Source organism: Eurypyga helias, unplaced genomic scaffold (assembly GCF_000690775.1).
Source record: "Eurypyga helias isolate BGI_N326 unplaced genomic scaffold, ASM69077v1 scaffold488, whole genome shotgun sequence".
Lineage (NCBI taxonomy): Eukaryota > Metazoa > Chordata > Aves > Eurypygiformes > Eurypygidae > Eurypyga > Eurypyga helias.
The window spans coordinates 54062-76299 of NW_010268647.1; the positions used below are offsets into that span (position 1 = coordinate 54062).

At 43.9% G+C, this 22238-nt stretch overlaps 1 protein-coding gene across 1 annotated transcript in view; it reads left to right on the forward strand.

Annotated features, from left to right (window-relative positions):
* Positions 1-22238, forward strand: part of EIF2B3 (eukaryotic translation initiation factor 2B, subunit 3 gamma, 58kDa) — a gene marked incomplete at its 5' end in the record, with an annotated part of 91537 nt that overhangs the window by 54054 nt on the left and 15245 nt on the right. Inside the window, 3 exons of the mRNA XM_010157794.1 lie at positions 15830-15960; positions 16603-16796; positions 21843-21920. Of these exons, the coding sequence (XP_010156096.1) occupies positions 15830-15960; positions 16603-16796; positions 21843-21920 (403 nt within the window). The remainder of the gene's footprint in view (positions 1-15829; positions 15961-16602; positions 16797-21842; positions 21921-22238) is intronic.

Genomic DNA, 22238 nt, shown 5'->3' on the forward strand with positions numbered 1-22238 from the left:
TGGAAAAAGGCTGAATTTATTGTTCAGTTTGGGAATGGTGTCGTGATACGATACCAAGGTTGTATCGTCAGCTCGGCCACTGTCGTGCTTTGTGGTACTAGACAGGTCCCTTAATTCTTCTGTGCGCTGATTTCCTCTTGCGGGTGGGGTTGTTTGGAGAATAATCAGTATTTGTTTGGCAGCAGTGAGATTCTGCTACAGAGGATGTTAGGAGATGTTTGGTGGCCTGTATCTCCATTTGTAGTCTTTTAATACATTTTAATGAACTGTTTTAAAGGGACTGAACAGTAGATTCTCCTGCCTTTAGTCTTATTGCACTGTAGCAAACCAATCAAATTCTTTAGTTTAAAAAAGTGGTGATTGCGAGTGCCTTTGAGTAGAAGTCAGAGGAAATGTCTGTTTATTAGAACCTCCTTAAATATGTGTGTCCAGACAAAAAAAAAAATCACGGCTTTTATGTTCAGACCTGGGGAATGGGTTTTTCAGGGAATGAAACGGCTTTCTCTTTCCTCTCCTAGGAAGAGGAAGTGCACGTTGGCAGTTGAAATCCCCACCTTTATATATCTCATCCACTAGCTCAGCAGTGCATCGTAGTGGAATTGAGTCTTCAAGACTATGACAGTCCCACCCAGTCCAAATTTACCCAGGTCAGACGCTCGGGGTTCCACAGTGACTTGGGGAACAGCTGAAGAAATTCTTGCCTCTAGCAGTCAGTCATTCCCTGCGGCTGGAATTTACTCATTCCCTTCTCTCCACTCTCCTGCATCACTGGGGCAGGTTGATTATCTGAGTGCGCCTTCATCACTCCCAGCACCCTGGCAGCCTCTGCCCAGGGTGCCAGTGGGAGCACCCGGAGCTCTGCCCTGGGATGGACACCTTCATCCCCACATCTGTAGCAAATACCTGGCGCTGATGACTTCTGGCCCTGTTCCCACCACATTCACAAGAGGTCACGGACCATACCCTGCTACCAACTGGCTTTATCCCCCCTGAACAGGGACTGTGACCTCAATGTGAACAAGCAGCAGCTTGTTTGGGCTGAAATTTTCTGCTGATTATGACTGATTATGAGGTTGGTCTCGGTTTGGCAGATGGACCGACTCTGCCGAATTGTATCGCATCTTTTGCACGTGAGGGAGGTCAGTTAAAAATCTGACTTCCCTGTATTCAGGCGAGGGCTTTTCTTTCCTATACATCTCCTTTTTCAGAATAAAGCTGACCTGAGGATCTTCCAGGTGCTGCACTTCGTGGCGCTGGGAAGACAGGCGAGCGCAGGCCATGTGTGTTGCAGAAGCTGCTCCGCCAGCACAGGGCAGGGATAGCTGAAGGTGAACACCTGCACCGCGTGATGAACTGCACAATATTGCTTTTCTCAAAACGATCACTGCGCGAGCTGAGCCAGCAGGCTAGACAGAAGCCGAGGCTGGAGCTGGCTGGGGGCACGGCTCCACCCCACAGCTGGCGGGCCTCACACCCCTGGGGCCCTGGGGTGGCAGCCAGCACAGTAGCCAGTCCCCTTTTTTGGCACTCTCCTGAGTGCTAGGTTGGAATCCTGCCTCGCTGCTGCGTTCAGGGCAGATGGAAGAAGAGAGCCCTTATTACCTTTCCCCTGTGAACTTCGTCTGAGGCAGAGGGGCAGGAGCTAGGCCTGTGCTTTGTGAGCCTGGCGTATTGCACAGGCATGCGCTGATATTTCTTTGCTGTGTGCTGACAGTTCGCTTGCTAACAATCCCAGCAAAGCTGCTACCAGAAGAAATGTGATCAAAGTGAAGTTGCATGGTAGTTTGTGTTCTGGTTTTCCAGAATATTTCTAAAGCTTTAGCCCGGTGAAATAAGATATCCGATTTGGAGGAGGGCGAGTTGGGAGATAGATACAAAGCAGCCCCATCCCCTGTAAAATTTTAATGTGGAAAATTCAAACTTTCTTTGGAAATCTAAGTGTTGAAGATGTGTGTCTCTCTATATATGCTTAAATGTTTATATAATATGCATTTATAATGTATGCATGCGTGAATGGCATTATGCCCACAGTCAGTTCTGCTGATACAGGTGACAACACTTGTTGTATGTGTGAGACTTTCACCCTGCCCACAGCTGACCAGTAGACACGTGGAGACTGCCATTTTCACCTCTCATTGTGGTAGACAGAAAATGCAAAGCCAGATCGATGCTGCCTAATACAAAGCAGTATGTGGTCCTACTTATTACCTCCCCAAAATCACTCTTGTCAGACTTCATCAGTGCAGAGCTTGTTATGAATATGCTAATCAAACCTTAGTTATCAGTTGGGCACAGGAAAAGCTACATTTAAAAATACTAACTTTGCAAAGTTAAGCAGTTGGCAGTTAGGAAGTGCCACAGCTGAGGCTCCCTGTGCAACCTTTTGCTTCTGTTTGTGCCACACATCATGGTGCAGTCTCCAGCTACGCGATGCTTTTTGGTTAACTCTTCCCTCTGTGACTGCTGCTTTGTTTGTTGCCTGAGATGCTCACTGAAGGAGATACAGGTCAATACTATATGTAATTTCTGTGGTTCAGGGGAAGGCCACCAGCCTTACCTGCTGCTCGTGGTTTAAACCCTATTCTGAAGATAAGGTAAATACTTTCCTTTTGGATTCTTGGTGTTCATCGCTGATACTACAGTGCTCTGCATACACTTCATGAACTGTCTTTCCAGCACCCCATTAGTGAAGTAGTGGTCTTTCTCCATTCTGAAAGGGTGTAGCTAAGAGCGGAAGTTTGAAGCATCTTTGTCTTAAGTATGCAATTTTTCAGTTCTTAAGTGTTATACATAGAGGTCTTCATGTTGAAAGAATCTTTTCCATTGATGATAGCTGTCACAGGGTGACTGATCAAATCAAAAGTACACAATCAGTGGCAACCTGCAGAAATTAAATTTGCATTCTGCATTCAGCAGCATCTGTAAACTCCTGGGAGAAGGGCGTTTTTAAAAAAATAATAATCAGGACTTCAAGCATCATTCATTTGCCTTAAACATTAGCAATTCTTCTCTCCTCTCACAGCCCTCTGCCTTGTACATTAACACACATATTCTAACCAACAAGGCAGGCACTATTCTGCCTCATTGCACAACCCTGATTCATCCCCAGGGCATGGTCCATCTTTACATTGGGTGAAGAAGAGACTGAGGTTGGGGAGAGAGGAAAAGTAGGTGAGTGTGTCTTTAAGGATTGTGTCATAATGTGTACACACAGCATCTTAATTAAGGTTGTATAAGCAACAGGCTTCTAGGTTTTCTTGATTTAAGTGATCAAGTTGTTATCCTGATGTTCTTTTAAGTGTGTGTATATATATTTAGAATTAAGTAGTGAGGGTACTGTGACTCTTGCTAATGGTGTAGCTGTTACCAACATGGATTTATCACCTTTCAGGTCAGCCACCAGAAGGAGTTGGGATACTCTAAACTTCAAAGAATATCCAACTCAGGCGTTGTAACCTTGGCCTGGAGTGTACTCTGTAACTCTGTGGAGTAGTGCAAGAGCAGTCCAGTTACCTTGCAGAAAGAGAGAGGGAATGGAGCATACCCAATGTAGGACTCAAAAAATTTAGCTGCAAAACAGGTCTCTTCCAAACATGTGCAAACAGTGGATTTTCAGACTTAGCCTCACGTAGTATGGGCACTTTTTATGTTTACAAATGTAACGCCCTGATGAAAAGACAACCTTGTGCCAAATTGCAAGCATGAAAGTGTAAGAGCTTTTCAGCAGAGTGGTTGAAATATTTTTAACATGGACAAAACAAAGTATTTTTCCATAATTTGGTTCTTGGAAATAGCTGAGACATTTTTGATGAAGCTATCCAAAAGAAAAAATATCGGCTTGAGGCAAACACCTGGCATGGGTGATTTCAGCCAAAACAGTTAAACTTTGGCAAAGTTGACAAACAGATGAAGGCAGAAAGTTACAGTAGGAAATGCTGGGTGATTTCTCTGTACGCACCCCAACTGCACCACCTCTGAGACCCAGACATCTCAGTTTTTCTGAAGGCAGACGCCACTACGTGTTTGCTCAGGTATTATGGTGTCTCCGTTACGCACCGGAGTGGCAAATGCGTTTTCTTACATAAGAAGACCTTTGGACTCTTTTTTTAAAATACTATGTCCATATACCTAAAACAAAGTTGATAGCACACATCTTCCTCTTATCCGTTAGAACATTCTACACACTTCTGTGGTGTCCTTCCCCCTTTTTTCTCCCCTCTTCCTCCCAAAAGCAAGGTGGAATTTTTATTGTGTTTAGTAACATGTTCTGCAAATCACCATTTTTGTCCTGAATCTACTTGTGAATTGTGTGTAGAAAAAGCCACCGTTTCCCTTGTACAGTCACCTGGGAAGCGGGCAGCTCCGTTTGTGGCCAGGAATGATGTGTGGTACCGGAAAGGCAAGAATGATTAAACAGCAGCACTGTGGTTGCTTCGGAAGCTCTGCGTAAGCATCCGCAGTCCCTTTTCCTGGAAACACTGATTACTAACGTCTTGCTTGCCATCGGGGAACTCCACTTTCCCTGGGGAGCCCTCCTCTTGGGGTGCACCTGGCAAGAGGCTGAGCTGGAGCAAAGGAAAGGAGTCGGCTCTTCCGCGGTTCCTCCCGCGCTGGCGGAGCTGCCTGCCAGAATTCTCCGGTAGAGAAACTCCTCTCTGTACTGAGCAAATTTGCAGCGAGCTTTGTAGCCAAAGTCAGTATGATTTGTTTGCAAAGTTAAACACTGGGGTTTTTTTTTTTTGAACTGCTGAAATAAATAAGAGCAAATCCTGTGAGGTCATAGCGCTCTGCCTTTCCAAACAGCTTCAGCTGCACTCCCAGAGCAAGCTGCTCTTCCCAGCTCCCCTCGGCCGTGTCCAGAGTCTCTGCTGGGCCAGCACTGGGAGGGGAGAGGTAGGTTTGCTGTCCCAGTGTTGTGTTCCAAGGTCTGTGGCCGTGAGGAGCTGCACTGGGGCCACCCTTCTCCTCCCCTTTCAATGGCAGGGGCAGTGCGAGACCTTTGGAAACCGGAGGCACGAGTGGTCGGCTCCGAAGCTCCTGCTCGGATGGCTGCGTGCTATGCTGTACACAAAGGCCCCTGCAGGTTTATATTAAGGTGCTGCCCAGACTAAACCAGTGCATTTTTTCTTTTCCCTGCTTTAAATGCCTTTTTATCATTCAGGCTGTCACCTGTGTTTCCTGGCAAGGGCTGCTGGCTGGGGGAGGTCTGGCAGAGCTGAACACCCAGCTTGGTGGTCTTTGTGTGGCTGCCTGAAAGATGGCTTAAAACAGAACCTGCTCTGTGAATACCTGTGAGTTAACATGTGTCAGCCGTGTGGCTGGAAGGTTTCTCCTTTGCTGTGAAGAGAGATTTTTATAATGAATACTTTCCTTGTGATTAATACGGGTAAATAAACAAATAGCTCCTACAGGAAGTATACTGTGTGAAGACGGGGCAAATAATTATAGCTTTCCAAACAAGGAAAAGAAAAAGGGGAAGGAAAACAACCAAAAACCAACACCCCAACCAAACCCAAGCTCCTCCTTAGTGCATTTACTGTATTAGAATGTGAACTGGCAATTTATCTTTTCCATTTCCTTTCTTTGTCAAACATATCCAGCTGTTGGAGCTTTCTCTGCTCCTTCCTAGAAATGCCAGGACTTGAAATCTGTTGGTGTCCTCCTCCTTCAGAGTATCATTAGTGTTATCTTTCCAATCAAGCACACTGCTGAAAACCTCAGGAGAAAAAAACTCTAACGATCCAAGCTAGATTTAAACAAATTAAGATTTTTCAGCAGAACAGCTCTGTAAAAAACAGAGTTACTTTTCCTGTTAGCAGACTGCCTGGGAGCAGAGATATCTTTGGATATGCTGAATTGGAGCTGATTAAGTTAATGAGTAAGTGCAAATCTTTTTTTGTGAGACCACGCTGTGCCATGGCGGCCACGTGCTCGAGATGCTTGGAGTGTGTTTGGTCACAGCACTGTATTCTGTGCATGCGAGCTGCTCTCATGCAAATTCTTCTAAAGTAAATGTTAACGTTTGTTAGTTTTGTCCTCTCACTGTGATTTACGGCATCAGATAATGACCCTTTGGATTCCCTGTGAAAAGTGAATGTAGGGAGGACGTGGAAAAGGTCATTCAAATGTCAATGCAAATATTATAGAATCATAGAAAACGTTAGGTTGGGGAGGGACCTCGAGCGCTGTCTAGTCCAGCCTCCTGCTCAAAGTAGGGCTAACTTTGGTGTTGCTTGGGGCTTTTTATTCTTTTTTTTTTTGGCAGTTGAGTTTTGAAAATCTCCAAGGATGGAGACTGGGCCTTGTCCCAGGACTGTACCACTCACCGAAAAATGGTTTTCTTTATGTCCCAACTGGAATTTCCCTTGTTACAGCTTGCATTGCCTCTTGCCTTTTTACTGCGTACCTCTTGGAAACGTCCGGCTGTCTTCTCTAGCGCTTCACTTCGGATAGTGGAAAACTGTAATCAGATCCCCCTGCAGCCTTCTCTTCTCCAGGCTGAACAAACTCAGCTCCCCCAGCTTCTCCTCCTGCGTCATGTGCTCCTGGCCCTCTTGGTGGCCTCAGCTGGGCTTGCTCTGATCTGATAATAAACATTAAAACTTGTTAACTGTTTTCTCCACTGTTTCGTGCAGTTGCAGTCTCCTTGGGCAGCTTTCAGTCAAATTGACTTTTGTCTTCATATGAGATGTGGATTTTGAACCAAGGTGGAATGATGATTCTTTTAACCATCTACATGCGCTTTTTTCTTCTTTTATTTCCTTAAATCATCACCACTTGGACAGTATCATCCTAAGCATTCTTTCACCAGTGAAGTACATTTTCTTCCACCCAGCACTACTTGCACGTAAGAGAATACTTGGGGTGAAATTATGATCTTACCTTGCTGGACATCTCCCCGTGAGGATAGGGCCTGTAATGACAGGACAAGGGGTAACGGGTTTAAATTGAAAGTGGGGAGGTTTAGATTGGATATCAGGAAGAAGTTCTTCAGGGAGAGGGTGGTGAGGCAGTGGGACAGGTTGCCCAGAGAAGCTGGGGATGCCCCATCCCTGGAAGTGTTCAAGGCCAGGCTGGATGAGGCTTGGAGCAACCTGGTCTAGTGGAAGGTGTCCCTGCCCATGGTGGGGGGTTGGAACTGGATGGTCTTTAAGGTCCCTTCCAACCCAAACCATTCTGTGATTCTATGATACAATCCTTATATGTGATAGCGTAGCGTATTTGTCATGCAGTGGAAAACATAATTCCCCTGTACAATCAGATCATTTGGATAGAAAATACAACTTTCAAGAGTTTTGAAGATCATGTTTTCCTTTCTTCCTCTCTCTGGTTTGCTTTTAAATCTCTTTTCTTCTACACCACCTCAGTCACTGACCGATCCTTCTGAAATACTGAGTGCCCCTTTAACTTACAAGTTGAATTTTTGGAAAAGAGAGAAAATAGTGATTGTTTCCCTACTATTCCACTTCTCATAGCTTTTGGGTGTTAGCTCAATGTCAAATTTCATTGTGCCTTAGCCAGTCAAATGAAACATGAACAACAATGACAATCTATAGCACTGCTGCTATTATTGCATTGAATTACTGTGATGGGAGACTTTTAACTTCCTGTGTATAGAAGGGAGAATAAATGTTACTAATGATGAAGCTACACATGCCTGAATAGAGTAGCTGAGAGAGACATCTTCGTGAAGTCAGTGAATCCCCTGTCAGTCAATAACAATATTCTAAGTTCCATTTTGAATGTGCCAAGTAGCTGAGTATGAGGTAAGGGCTGATCTTAGAACAGAGTCGTGAATCAAAGGGAGCAACTGTACATTGCTTTACTTAAAGCGAAAAAATAACAAAGAAGGGAGTATAACATTTTAAACAGCCACAGAACAGTCTATTAGAAGTGCTGCGTGCTGTCTAGTTAAGTTACTGGTTTTGAAGAAGTCAAAAACCTGAATGTGGAGGAGCTGTGACGTTTCCCTAAATCAAAGACACAGAGATGAGCCATAGCACACACGGCAATTTATGCCAAACCTTGCTGGATGAATACGGCCTGGGAAGAACGTGATGAATAAAAGTAGGCTTGTGAAGAAGAGGAGCATGGGATTTATTGGCCAGAAAGCTTCATCTTAACGTTCTTCAAGGATAAAGGGACCAAAAAAAAATGTTTAGTCTTATCACAAGACAATGAACATGTTGCAAATGCTGCAGTGAAGGGCACAGAAGAGCTGCCCTGCAGGGAGAGGTAGAGCAAGGATTAGTAATCAAGAGCAGGGTTAGGAATTAATTAAGGTAGAATGATTGCTGGGGAGAAGGATGTAAAAATGAGACTTGTACAGATGGAAGCAGGACTGAATTACACACCAGAGCTTCCAGTTTATCTCCCAGAGTGCTGAAAGAACGGGCACGTTGTGAAGTCAAGACGAGAACGGGTCCGTTTGATTGCAGACCACCAAACACCGTATCTGCGTGGAGAAACAGCCAAGTGATGCAGGCATCGGCCGTGCCTTTAACGCAGCCTCAGTGGAACAGCATGAATGAGCTTAGCCGTGCGAAGCTGCAGCCACGTCTACGGTTTTTTGACACTTAGATGTTTTATACAGACAAGTCTGAAGCGTTTATCTGTCTAAATATGTGCTTACCTAAGGTTTACATCGTTCATCAGTTTCATGGTACACGTCAGCTTTATCAGACGCCTCGCAGGCGTGCATTTGTTTAGGTATATTATCAGAATGCCTCTGTTTGATGCACTTTTCAGAAGAGGAGCCTAATTTCAAAGGCATTCAGAAAGGAGTCGGTAACTCAGACAGATGGCTGCAAAGGCGGAGGTGGGAGAGAACGGGGAAAGATGAGTTCTGGCAAGGAATCACGCTTGGTGCAGGTGCGCTTGTTTTAGAAGAATGGGATGCTGTCTGGGAATGAATGAGATCCATTCCTCAGCAGCGTGTACAACCTGCCAAAACACCCTGGGTGGCCTTCGACGGCCTCAGAGACTTTTGGTCAGAGGGAAGTTCTAAAAATGTCTAAACTTGCTGGCATTCCCGTGTAAACGCTGTATTAGATGGGAGCTGTGGGGGATTCCTGGCTGCTTGGCAAGCGGGCAGAGCAGAGGTTACTTAGATGACCCGAGCTGAGTGCGCACACGCTTTCAAAGGATTTGAGTATGTAATTGAGGAGTTTTAATTTCTGTGGTCAATTTTTCAGAAAGCTGCCTTGTTTCCCAAAGGGGTTTTTGGCAGAAGTGGAAGTAGATCCCTGCTCCTTTAAGTGCATCCAGATTTGGTGGAACTTGAGAACAGCTTTTTATGTGGTTTGCACCCATACCATCCCTTCCATACTTTGATCTGGATCCTCTCCGCGTTCTGGTGCCTGTGACTGTCACTTGTGTGTCTTTTGCTTTCCCTCCATCATCCAGCACACATTTCGGTGGTGATTCTACCATTTTTGGATGGCCTTCATGAACTTGAGCCTGCAAAGCAAAGCTGTGCAGTTGTACACTTGCTCTGCAGTGGCTTTTGAAATACGTCGTGCACGCTCTCGACACTACTGGGAGTAGGTTGGTGTCAGGCTTGAAGGTTTTGGTTAGAAAATGGTATGGACAGACAAACGACACACAAACGCAGTCATGTGGAATTACCTTTTAGTAGAACGTTTCTCAAAGTTTCCTTGCCTTCTCTGCAGTCTTTTAGCTCCACAAATAATAAGAGACACTGGCAATTAAGTAATTAATATGAAATTGGGGGGGGATGAGAAATGTATTTAGTCTTTTTGTTGTAGGAAGTTTGAGAGTAGAACGGGACGCATAGGAGGTAACAAGAAATAACATCTGTGTGATGGTATGGTTGGTGTTGCAGGTTATTGAATTAGGCACAAGTAATTGCCTGGTAGTTTTATTGGCTTGTCTGGTTACTTTGGAATTTTCCTTTATTATAATTAGACTTGGCTACACCAAAACAAGGCAAAAAGATTATTGCAAGATACAAGGGCAGAATTAACCTTCTGCAGGGATGTGGCACACCTTATAAACTTATCATTTGATATTTTTCCCTTTTGTACGTGGTACTTGCCTGCTTTCTCCACATTCTTAGCATGTCTCAGAAATTCCAGTGTTTTTAGCAGTGAATCAGTGAGAAGAAGGGGGAAAGGCCTGTAATTGCTTTTTCCATTGTGCTTGTTAAAACCGCATTGTGGGAAATGGACCCAAACACTGTCTTTTAAGTGGTGTTGAGTCTGAGGCAGGTGGTATTAACTCAGGACTGCATTAACTCTTTTCAAATCTCTTTCCTGTTTCCTTGAGGAAACATGCCTGGTGTATATATGTGGCAAGGGCTGTTTGCCTGCCTCTTGCATTGACATTTTAATTTGGCCCATGATATAAATATCATTTCCCTAATCCCCCTTGCCCTGACCCTGTTTTGTCTTTTCTTCAAAGTGAGTTGACTTTTTTTTTTTTTCCCCCCCTCCTTTAAGGATGGGGGAGGAGATGGGAATGGTGGCTGGCTGCTCTAGTTTGGAGCATTAAATGCTTGGGGGGAAAAATCTGAGAGTAACTGTTGTTTCTTTCTTTGTATTCACATGGAAATTTTTAATCTCCATCAAAGGATCAGGAGAAAATAACGTGGAGGTTCAACAAGAGAGCTCCCAGCTTACATGGAATTTTTAAATGTTATTTGGCTTTATCCTTTAAGCGATGAGAACCATGAACTATGTACCTACAGGGTTCAGAATTAACTTTTCTCTTTCTTCCAACACACCCTCTTCTCTTTTTTTTTTTTTCCCTTCTTTCTCCCTCCCTTTTTCTTACATCTTTATTGTTCTGTATAAACATGCAATTTCTTTTTGGCCAAAACCATAAGTGCCTTAGGATTTGTTTAGTTGTGTTTATGTATACATTTCTAACGTTAATTATGAGCACCAGTCTGAAACACAGGCTCATGTTCTCCTTTTGATGTGATCTGAAGAATCTCTGTTGAAAGCTGTGGAGCTAAGATCAGAACCCAACCCAGCATATGCTTGCGTTGTTGTGCAAGAGCTAACATTAGGCTGTAAAAAAAAAAAAGAAAAAGGACAAAAATAGGTATAAAAGGGCTAATAATCTGCTTGTTTGTAGTGGGGAATCACAAACACTCTGCACCTGTAGATGTAGCTGATTGTGCTGATAATGATAGCAGGGGAGACCCCCTGCAAACTACCCGTGGAGAGAACAGCAGACTTCCCAGGTGGGTGCTGGAAGCAATGGTAGATTTCATGCTTCATCACAGATTAATAAAACAGGGAGGATGTTAAAATGCTAATAGTCATTAATACCGTTTTATGGTGTTTAACATTAAACATGGAAAATGAAAATGAATGACAGCCGGTAAATGGGACTGACAGTTGTTTTCAGGGTGTGTGAAGCTAGTGAGAACTAGCTGCAGGAAATAAAAGCTGTGGATGCTCCCCTTCCTGCTGTGGGTCAAGCCAAACAGCACCTCCTGGTACCTACACTTCTACAGGGTCACCTATAATTAGACTTAAATGGGCTCTTCTGTTGTTATAAAATATTTGATGACATTTTTTCTTTACCAGCATTGGTCAGAGCCATGATTTTCTGTGTCATCTGAAAGACAGTCTCCAACAATACCTATGTCAAAGAGCAGAACTCGCAGCCCATTGAATCATATTTTTTAAAGTGTAGGCGGTCAATATTTGGGTTTTTTCCCCAAAACTTTTCTCGTGTTTCAGTTGGCTCCGTCGTTCTTTATTTCTCACTAAAGTTTCGATAAGCTTCCCTTCATCCCAGAGGCAGTTGCATTTCAGCAACAAGTAGAAGTTGGCCCTCTGTGGGCTGTAATATATGTAGTGATATAATACAATATACAGAGATACAAACTTAATTCTGCCTTATCACAGACTGTTCTAATTTCATCTGTGGGTAAAACTTGCTGAAAACTTCTGTGTAGCTGTGTTTAAATATGAAACTTAAAGATGTAGGGTATTTTCACCTAATGTTCTTCACAAGTAAAGCTTTTAATTTAGCACGAGCCTTACTTGTGCCCTTGCTGTCATGCAGAAACCCCAGGAACACTGGGAAGGTGTAGTGCACAGGGCCCAGGGATAAAGGGTTTCTAAAGGCATGGTACTGATTTCTCTCTGGTGGTGATAATACTTGGTAAAGTTACAGTTGTTTGACTAAGTATCCATTTTTGTACCTTAGTATTTTAGTTTTTAAGTAAAATTAACCTCGAATATCCTAGGTTTATACCTGGATCTGAGCCTGCAGAGCTGACTGCAAATGTGTGCTCTAAGCTAGTAGGTACATTTAATGAAGATTTTGCAAGAGGGTTCCTTTGTTCTTAAAAATGTTATCTTCTCTTGAATTCCCAGCTGTTTCTTGCAAACGCACCATGAATTTCAACTGCCCTGTTGTCTTCATTTCCCCCACACATTTCTCTTGCCAGCACCCCCCTTTGTTGTGACCTGTTCTGAATGGAGAATTCCATCCCAGATATATTTCTGATTTTATATGCTTAAAATGTCATCAGAATCGACCCCTTTCAAAATTGCTGCTATCTCCTGTTGTTCTCACGGGATTGAAGCCACATAAGGTGCTCCGGGGATTAGTCCCCTTCCTGTACAAGCAGCAATTTAATGGCACTGTCAATCTTTGGCTGTTTAATTGAAAACCTACTACTTTCTGTGGAGGTGAAAACAGACAGGTATCACTTAAAAAATCAGATTTTGGGGAATGAAGGATAATGAAAAAGGCCTGTCGTGAGCTGGAATTTATGAAAGCATGTTTATTTTGGCAAATGTTTCTCAAAAGCAGGTTCATTTTTATCCTCTGCCGTCTGGATTTTCCTGAAGGCTGTCAGAGCATGGTTACTCCAGTTTGGCTTAGAACTGGATTTCTGCCAAAATCTTGTGTCCCTTCACCTCCTTCTGCCCACCTTCCCACTTTATTTCTTCTGGTCATAGTAGATTTTTCCTTATGTTGACCTCGGTGGGTATTTCATTCTTACTTCTTCATGCTAAAGAAAATAACAGGCTTAGAAACCAGGGGGATGCCAAATTGTAAAACCTGAAGAGAATGAAAAAGACTGCCTTCTTCAGTAACACTTATTTCATCTTAATATAGGCCCGTGTATTTGGGATTTGACTGTAATCATTTTTAACACACTATACCAGAAATCTTTTGGGTTTGTTTTCCGCTGAATCTAAATTACAGGCTAGTTGGCCCTTCCAAACTCCTGCTGATTTTTTTCAGTCTTGATGAAGGGTCTTCAGTCCTATCCCTCCTTCGATTTAAATTCTGTTCCTAGTCCCAGACAGATGTTTGGTTTCCCCTGCTGTTGACAGTCAGATAATATTCTCATGCCAACACTTCATATAGCCGCAGTTGCAAGATCTGTCACAAAAAATTCCCAAATTTTTGTCACTGAGTGCCTTACTGCCTATTTTTTAATACTTTCCAAAGGCAAATTCCTTCAATGCCTCATATAAATTCTGCTTAAACAGCAAGCAAAGGCAAACCTTCCTGGTTTTCCTTTTCCAGCAAGAAGGGTGTGTTTCTGAGCCACATCTTATGGATGACCCAGAGATTTACTCCACCTTTACTGAAGGAATGTGGCTAACACTTCAGAGAATTGCAGGAAAGCTTCAGGAGTTTGGCCAACAAAGAGTAAACCATCAAAAAACAGGCAAAACTTTGTCTTTCCTCCTTTCCACTGCTTTCATTTCCTACCATGTTGTGCTGTCCTCTGCATCACACTATTTAAGACTGCCAAATACTTGGATATTTTATAGGTAATATATCTTATAAATGCCATGGCCAGCCTCTGAGGGGAACACAGGATTGTCGGTTTTGGATGGAGTATAAAACCCAAGCAGGAAATCATTGCTGAATGGCACAGCTGCAGGCAAACATTGTAAGCCAGTAAACTGCCCATCTGCAGAGCCACACGTGTGTCGGAGCGCGGGGCCAGGGCGGCCGTGGCAGAGCGTGCCTGTAAGTGGTTAGCAGGGAGAGGTTTGGTGATTAAAGAATGAAGTGCTTTGCTTCATTAGTTCCTGAAATATAGCTATCTGAAGGTGATTATAATCTTATTTTCAAGGAGGAGCGCAGACTGAACGCTAGAGCTTTTCCTTGGCTGTAACAAAAAATACAAGCAGAATTTCAGACCTGGGTTGGGTTAGATCATCCCACTGCAGGATGGAGGGTGTGACACAACCTGCAGTTGAGGACTGATGGAGAAGTTTGTCAAAAAAAAGGAAAACGCTGTATTTGTTCGTAGGGCTGAACTGGTGATCACATCTTAGTCTTCCCATCCAAGTTAGAGACAGGAAGAACTGTTTTGGTCCTTTTTCTGTTTCAGAATCATCAACCTGAACAGGAGCCTGGGCTGGTTATGAGATGTATGTCTCTGAAAGTTTGACCTGTTTAAGATCCCCCTTTGCTAGAGATTTTGCCACCCAAAATCACCTTCAGGAGACTCATTCTAGTACATTCCTTTTTAAATTTAAGCTATAGTTAGTTCCTAGTTTTGCTGTCATCCATTCTAAATAACTCCTCTTTGTGGGTTATCATTGTTGAGTTCCTCTAGCCAAGCTCTTTGTGTTTAGTTCTCCCAATCCTTCCTCTGAAGTCTAGCACTTCCTCTTACACATGCCAAGTTTGTGTTCATTTTCCACATGATTTTCCCAAGCACTATTTTAAATAATCCACAATTCAGTAACTAAGTGCAGATTGTTAAAATAATGAAACAACAACAGTAAAGCTGTTTTAAGACTGCATCTCATGCCGTTCAACTTTAAAAACTATTGATTTGGTGGGGTTTTTTTTCCAAATACCTTACTGAAAAATAAAATTATCTTCTAACAGTCAAAATTTAATTACCAGGGTTATAAACCCATTGTACAGTAGACTTCCTACATTGGTATTTGTGTATTAGGGAGGGGGTTTTCTTGAGTTACTGCAATGTATAAATCAATGAAAGAAGATAATATGGTGATGGTGATCAGGGTCCTTGTTTGAGGCAGAGGTGGCCTGGGATCAAGTCCCTGCTTTAGCACAAACCCCTCATGTGATTTCTCTGCCTCCTACTATTGGAGTATCAAAATGAATATAATAGAAGTTGAAATCTGTATGCAGGGAGGATGGGTGTATCGCCAACTGAATCCCTTGGAAACTTTCTGTTGGCTGATGTATTTTGAATTGGGGCACCAAAAAAACCATGAAACTCTTGGGACCTAAACTTGTTAAAATGTATTGATTTCTCTGGGTTAAAGAACTGAGTCTTTAAAATGTTCTTGATGCATCCTGTGAGCAGGAGAACATCATTGATGTCTGTGTCATAGATATTTTCATTTAAGGATCAGATATTTCAGCTATTCTTGAGGATTTCCTTTTTTTTGTCACAAAGAAAAGGATCTTCTTTGATTTTTCCACTATAGGCACTTTATTCCCTCTTTTCCTGTCAACTGATGCCATTTTTTAAGCCACATAAAGTGGATTTCAGTTGTTGTCATTGGGATGTTGGTACTGTTCTGCATTCCATCTGCACACAAGCAAGAATTGCAGGGTGATGCCATGTTCAATTATAGGTATCTCTGTTAAAATATAGGGGAATTAGTTCTGAGGATGAATCTTTTCCCTTATTTTGAATCTTCCTTATATTTTAATGCATTAAGGAAGCATGTGACTCTAGGATATTTTCTTTGTGCCAGATATCTTGGAGTATCTGGCATTTTGATTCATTCTTATGAAAAATGTTCAAAATGTCTGATAACGATATGCAAAGGAAATTAAGACACGTGAGTTTTGGTGTTCATGGACTTTGTGTGTGCTTCTCCTTCCCCAGAACAATCACATCTCTCCGGAGTGAACTGATTCCACATCTGGTTAGGAAACAGTTCTCTTCTCCTACATCATTGCAGCGAGGACTAGACAACAAAGAAGAGGACCAAAAGAAAAAAGAACAAGCATCCCTAGGTCAGTGCAAGTATCAAAGATTTGATGAAGGTTTTTAAGCCCATATGCTGCTGGATTATTGACTAGAGTACAGAATTAGCCTGAAACACTCACTTGGGGATTTTTTTTTTTTTTCTCTAAATGACAGCAAAGATTCGAGTAGATTTCTTTTTCAAACACTGTTGTTCATTATAGAAATATTTATCTCCTCCCTTATGTTGGTGTAAATCAAGAGCAAATCAGCTAGGTGCTCTACACTTTTATTTCTGGAATACAATATTAGTAAATGTGCTTTTGAAAATGTAATTTTAGGAGGGATTTCCTAAAATTGTGTAGGGCAACTGAGTAAGCCTTAACCTCCTTGCACTGGGAACTGGACAGGATCTTAGATCTTGTCATTTATTTTTAGCATTTCTGTTGTCTCCTTGTGTGACCTTGGGCAAAACATTGCATTTGTCCTGATCCCTTGATTCCCACCTGCAGAATAAAAATAAGCACTTACCCACTACGTGTGATAAAATCTGTTAATGATTGCTGAGTATCTAGCCATTTGGATGATGTGAGGCAAAGATTTCCCTTCACCAACAGTATTTTAATAGTATTCCTCTTCAGAAGGCATTTCATTAAATCCTGTCTAACTTCATGCATGTGTGTGTTCTCCAGACATTTACAGTTTCATAAAGGAAGATAATAGCTTGCTGAAACCTGCTCCAGATAACTCGTGTTGGAATGATCATAGAGGAGATATGAATGAAACTCTCCACGAAGGAAAAGTGCGCTGCTACGTCCATATAATGAAAGAAGGGCTGTGCTTCCGAGCGAATACTCTTGGGTTGTATATCGAAGCTAACCGGCAGGTGAGTAAAACATGGAACTGCCATGTGGGAATACAGCAGTAGATGATGGGCATTTTAGCCTACAGGAGTGGCTCCCAGTGATACAGCCGAGGAGTGTCTGGGAATTGAACCATTGCCATGTTATCTGGGCACATGTTGTGGTTTAGGCCTAGTTGGCAACTCAGCACCACGCAGCCACTCGCTCACTCCTCCCCAGTGGGATGGGGAAGAGAATGTAAGGAAAAGCTTGTGGGTTGAGACAAGGACAAGGAGGGATCACTCACCAGTTGCAGTCACGGAAAGAACAGTTGACTTGGAGAAAAAATGCCAATTTAATTATTTCCCGATCAAATCAGTAGGATAATGAGAGATAAAACCAGATCTTAAAAGCCCCTTCCCATCTCCCCTCCCTTCTTCCTGGGCTCAGTTTTGCTCCCCATTTCATTCCCTCTGCCCCACCCAGCAGCGCAGGGAGACCGGGAATGGAGGGTGGGGTCAGTTCATCACACATCTCCGTTGCTCCTTCCTCCTCGGGAGGGTCAGCACACTCTACCCCTGCTCCAGAATGGTGTCCTTCCCACGGGAGACAGTTCTCCAGGAACTTCTCCGACGTGAGTCCTTCCCACGGGCTGCCATTCTTCCTGAACTGCTCCAGCGTGGGTCCTTTCCACAGGGTGCAGTCCTGCAGGAGCAGCCTGCTCCAGCACGGGTTTCCCATGGGGTCACACCCTCCTTTGGGTATCCCCCTGCTCCAGTGTGGGGTCCTCTACAGGCTGCAGGGGATTCTTTGCTCCCCCATGACCCTCCATGGCTGCAGGGCACAGGCTGCCGGGGAGCCTCTTCTCTGGCACCGCCTCCCCATCTTTCTGCACTGCCCTGGTGCGTGCCTGGGTGTCTCTCTCACACCCCACTCCTCTCTCCGCTGCAAGTTTCCCAGCAGGTTTTTTTTCCCCTCTTAAATACATTAATCACAGAGGTGTTTGTTGGCTCGGCCTTGGGCAGAGGCAGGTCTGACTTGGAGCTGGGGAAGATTCCAGCAGCTTCTCAGAGGAGCCACCCCTATGGCCCCTCCCCAGGTACCAAAACCCTGCCACACACCCCCAGTACTGGTTGCTGGATATGAACATAAGGCCAGGAAAGGGTTTTGTCACTCATTTACTCCATAGCTCTGATTTAGCTAAGAAAACCCCCACCCCACACAGTCCTCTTTTTTGGGGGTGGCAAGACCTGCAGCCCAAGAGCCAAGAAGTGTGGAAAATGAGGCTGGAAGTAGCTTTGATAGATCATCTAATCAATGTCCTCCATGTCCTAAAAGCAAGATCAGTTCTGACTGGACTCTTCCTAATAGGTGTTTATGTAAGAAATAATGACAAAGGTTATTAACGATTTGCAGGAGGGTTTAAACTACCCACACATTCAAATTGCTTAATGCTTTTGCCTATGGAAGATGCTTTCTGCTATGAAAGAATTATAATTATTTTATGAACAGGTTTCACTACAGGGGCACTCCAGGTAAACACAGAGGTGAAATGAAACAATGAAAGATCACAGGGGAGGATTAGAGAAATCCTGTACTAGCTCAAGAGCTGCTGATTAAAAGCTTTTAATATGTTTTGGGGTTTTTTTTGGTGGTGTTGGTTTTTTTTACTACACTGGATGATGCAATGTACTGGTTCTCACTTCACTCTGCTAGTGATGAACTGCATTGCTATCAGGAGGGGACAGTTTCCTCTCGTTCTGAAAGACTGATAGGGAGTGAGTGCAGTAGGGCAAAACTGAAGATTGCTGGGAGAGTGATAAAGTTGCATGGGGAACCCTGGCAATGGTCAGTGCCTTGCCTTTGCTCTCAGATTGAGTTGATTTCTTATTAGTAAAACGAAGGGATGAATTTATGCAAATGAGAATTGCAGCATGGCAGAGTGAGTTCACACACTGGAGCTCTTTCTCCTTGGTGCCTGTAGAGGAGCACAGAAATAAAGTGGTTTGTTTTGCAGCTAGGGACGTGAGGAAGGGAGGAGGGAGGCAGCACTGCTGTCAGGAAACGAAAACTTTCCCCAAGAATATCAGTACCAAGTGTGCCCAAAGGGTTAAGGGAGAACACCGCTTGCTAGGGGAAGTGTGCGTGTACATTTGGCAGCAGCCACTTCAGTAAAAAGTTATTGAGTTGAGCCAGTCAGACTCCATGTGGGTTTTTTTTTTTTTGGTTGGTTGGGTTTTTGGGTTTTTTTAACCTAAATATTCTACATTTTGGTCAGTTCAGGAAATGTGTTTGCTCCTGGGTGGTACATAGAATTAGTGTTTTGAAATCACACTGGGGCCTTCAACGTTGGAAAGGATTTTCTTTGAAATTTTAACTTTTCCAGAATGGTAAAATTTCTAAGGAAACTATGTGGAGGTAAAACATAAAGTGGAGCTTAATGAGGGGTTGTGAGAAAAGAGTTCCTTTTTTTCAGTGCCACTGCATTTTGTTTCTCTGGCTAATCCTCATAAAAGATACACATTTAATTTTATCTGCTTTTTTTTAACCCGTTTTGTTGGTCTCTAAGGAATACTTTTGGTGTCTTATTTGCTCTACCTTGGTCTTCACAGACCAGATTGTGATTCCCTTGCTGCAAAGCCGGGACCTGTAACTTTGCTGTCCAAGAGGACAAGCTCCCAGAGCAGTAGCAGTCCAGTAGCCATGGGAAGGAATGGCATCCTAACCCATTGCCCTTCTGGTGAGGAAACACTTTACTCACATCATTTCACTTCCAGCTGGGTTTCTGGATGCCTGCAGCCTGTGTGTGGGCAGGTGGGTTCAGAAGGGAGTTATCTTCAATAGCAGGAAATAGTTTCTTTGTAAGATGAATTAAATCCAAACACATCTTAAACCTTCCCTTGACCCAGGCACTCCCTCTGACTCCTGCCCCCTATCTAACCTTCCTTTTCAGAGCAAAATGCTTGAGCTGGTAGCTTTCTTGGGTCACCCCTCAGGCTGCACTACCATTGACTGACTCTAATAAGGGCCAGTAAAATCCTTTATTTATTTCACCACACCACCCTTTCCACAAAGGAGGGCAAGAGCCTTTCCTCATTTCTTTCCCTTCCCACAGAGCAACACTGGATAGCAGGAATCTTTCCAACCTATGCTGTAGGTATGCTGTGGTGTGTGTTCCTCTCTTGGATGTATCTGTTGTGGCTGCCCAGCTATGTCAGGTGAGGACAACATCCCTTCCCCAAGCCAGCATCATCCAGGTGGACTGGTCTGGTTTGTGATGCTTTGGCAAGCTGGTGGTTTTCTGTAGCACCTTGGACTGAAGGATCTAACCTACTCTTGTATTTACAAAGCAAAGAAATTACAAGTCTAGTGGGAAGGACCATCTTCAAGATGTAAAGATCGACAGATGTGGAAATGTCTGCTGGGGACAACAGGCAGCCTGAAATGGTAGCTCAGAGTTGTGAGCTCCTCTGGGCTCATCTCACTCATCTGAATGAACTGTGAAAATTCTTACCATATGAAAACCAGCACAGTTTATCCATCCTTGCGTGCTGGCAGGGAAACGGGATGGTCGTATTATGAATATCCAAACAATTTCCTGCAAGTATCATCTCATTTGTGATCTTGAGATCTTTCTTTTCTGATCTGATCCCGGATACCACTGATCCCAGTGGTATCTGCTTCTTGAGGTTTACTCCTTAGCCATCAGCTCTTGTTATCCCAGCTTTCTAAGGAAGTCGTTCTACATATCGTACCGTACAGCAGCTTTGGAAATTGCTGGCAATTTCCATCCAAATTTAACAGAGCAATAGAGATCTCGAAGATAAACCTTCCTAAGTTTTGTAAAAACAGGTGCCTGGGTAGAGAGAAGAGAGACGTAATGAGTGCCCTTTCGTCCCCTCAGGCAAACCCATTTACCCCATCACTGTGCTGTGACTCCAGTGGGACTCCCTGACAGACAGTCAGCGCATACATCCCGGCTAGCCAAGCAGCATGTGTGGAGCTCCACACTGGCCCCGGCACGCGCTACCTCTCACTCAAGCATACAGTTTGGGTGACACAGCCCTCTCAGTCCTCACGCATCACTTTGCTGCCTTCTGTATCTTCTGCGTTTCTCTGACTGCCCTCTCGGTCCTACCAATATGCATCGTACATTGCATCACCGCTGCAAGTAACTCCGTGTGGCGCGGTGTCTGCGCATCGCTACGAGACTCCCACCTCCCCTGAATCTCACAGCTGTGCTGTCCTCGCCTCTTGTGTGGCGGGTGACCTCGGCCCCAGCCCAACACCAGGAGATGCAGAATGGCTCAGGCTGCTTTTTCACCCAGAAAAGGAGGAGTAATGGAGTAATATCCCGTCCTCCTACAACGCTGGCTCCCCTTTCTTTTCAGGAGCCAGTTCAGAATTGCTCTCCGTGGGTTTGTTCTTGGCTAGCTCATGGACCGTGTCTCTCTCTATTGCCATCACTGCTTTGCCTCCTTATCTGACACCTGCCTTCTCTCTGTCAAGAGTCTTGTCTTCTGCAGCTTTCTGCCATCTGGAGTAGCCACTTGATCAACTTGAGTTTCTTTCTCCTTAAACATCTGAAATACCTTTTTGTTGCCTGTACCTTAGCGTGCTGCCTTATCGAGGGGGCTGAACATAGTCATCTTCGTATGCCAGTTTACTGGTGTATATTTTGGATTACTTGCTTCCCTCTCTTGCATTACTGAATGGCATAGAACACATTGAGCTGCATTTGATGCTGGACGTTGTAGTAAGGAATTGGATGTCGCTGTTCAGCTGGAGCCAGCCTGCTTGCTGCTCATGATCCACTGCTTCTCTGCAGATGGGAAGATGAGCTGAGAGGAGACATACAGTGCACTGCAGTGGAAGTGTACCTGTCTCCTTTACAAAGGGGAAAATGATAAAATCACACGTATATAGCTGGTTGCAGATTTAAGATGCAGGAACCTACATCTTCCTACCGGTTAAAATATTTATGGTAGATGCGTAGGTGCAATGGAAACCAGAACCATCTCTGAGCTGTGTATGTAACATGCGTGTAAAGCACTGCCACGTTAATTTGTGATGTGGGTTCTCCCATCCAGATTCCCAAGCTGTTGCTTAATCTGGGTCTGGAAGAGCCACTGGTTCACGGGTCTGCACAGATCACCGACAGAGGCATGGTAAGTGTTCCCTTTCCCTGTCTCTGCTCTTTCAATACCGTCTGTGTGCCCTTTGCTTCAAGAACTGCTTCCTAAAATTCAGTCCCACTGTTGGAAGTCAAGCTTGAGTTCTGAAGTGTGGAATTACAATGTAGGTGATACAGCCCAGAGTCTCCTGGTAGGCTTGCCCATGGGTTCCTGCCTTTCAGTCTCTGTCTTTAAAGATATTTGGTAAAAATTCTACCTTACCCCCAAGTCAGACACTTCAGTCTCTTGTTCCCTAATGGCAGTTCATGATAGGTGACCAGTTTGCCTCCCAAAGGCCACTGAGTTCAGCAG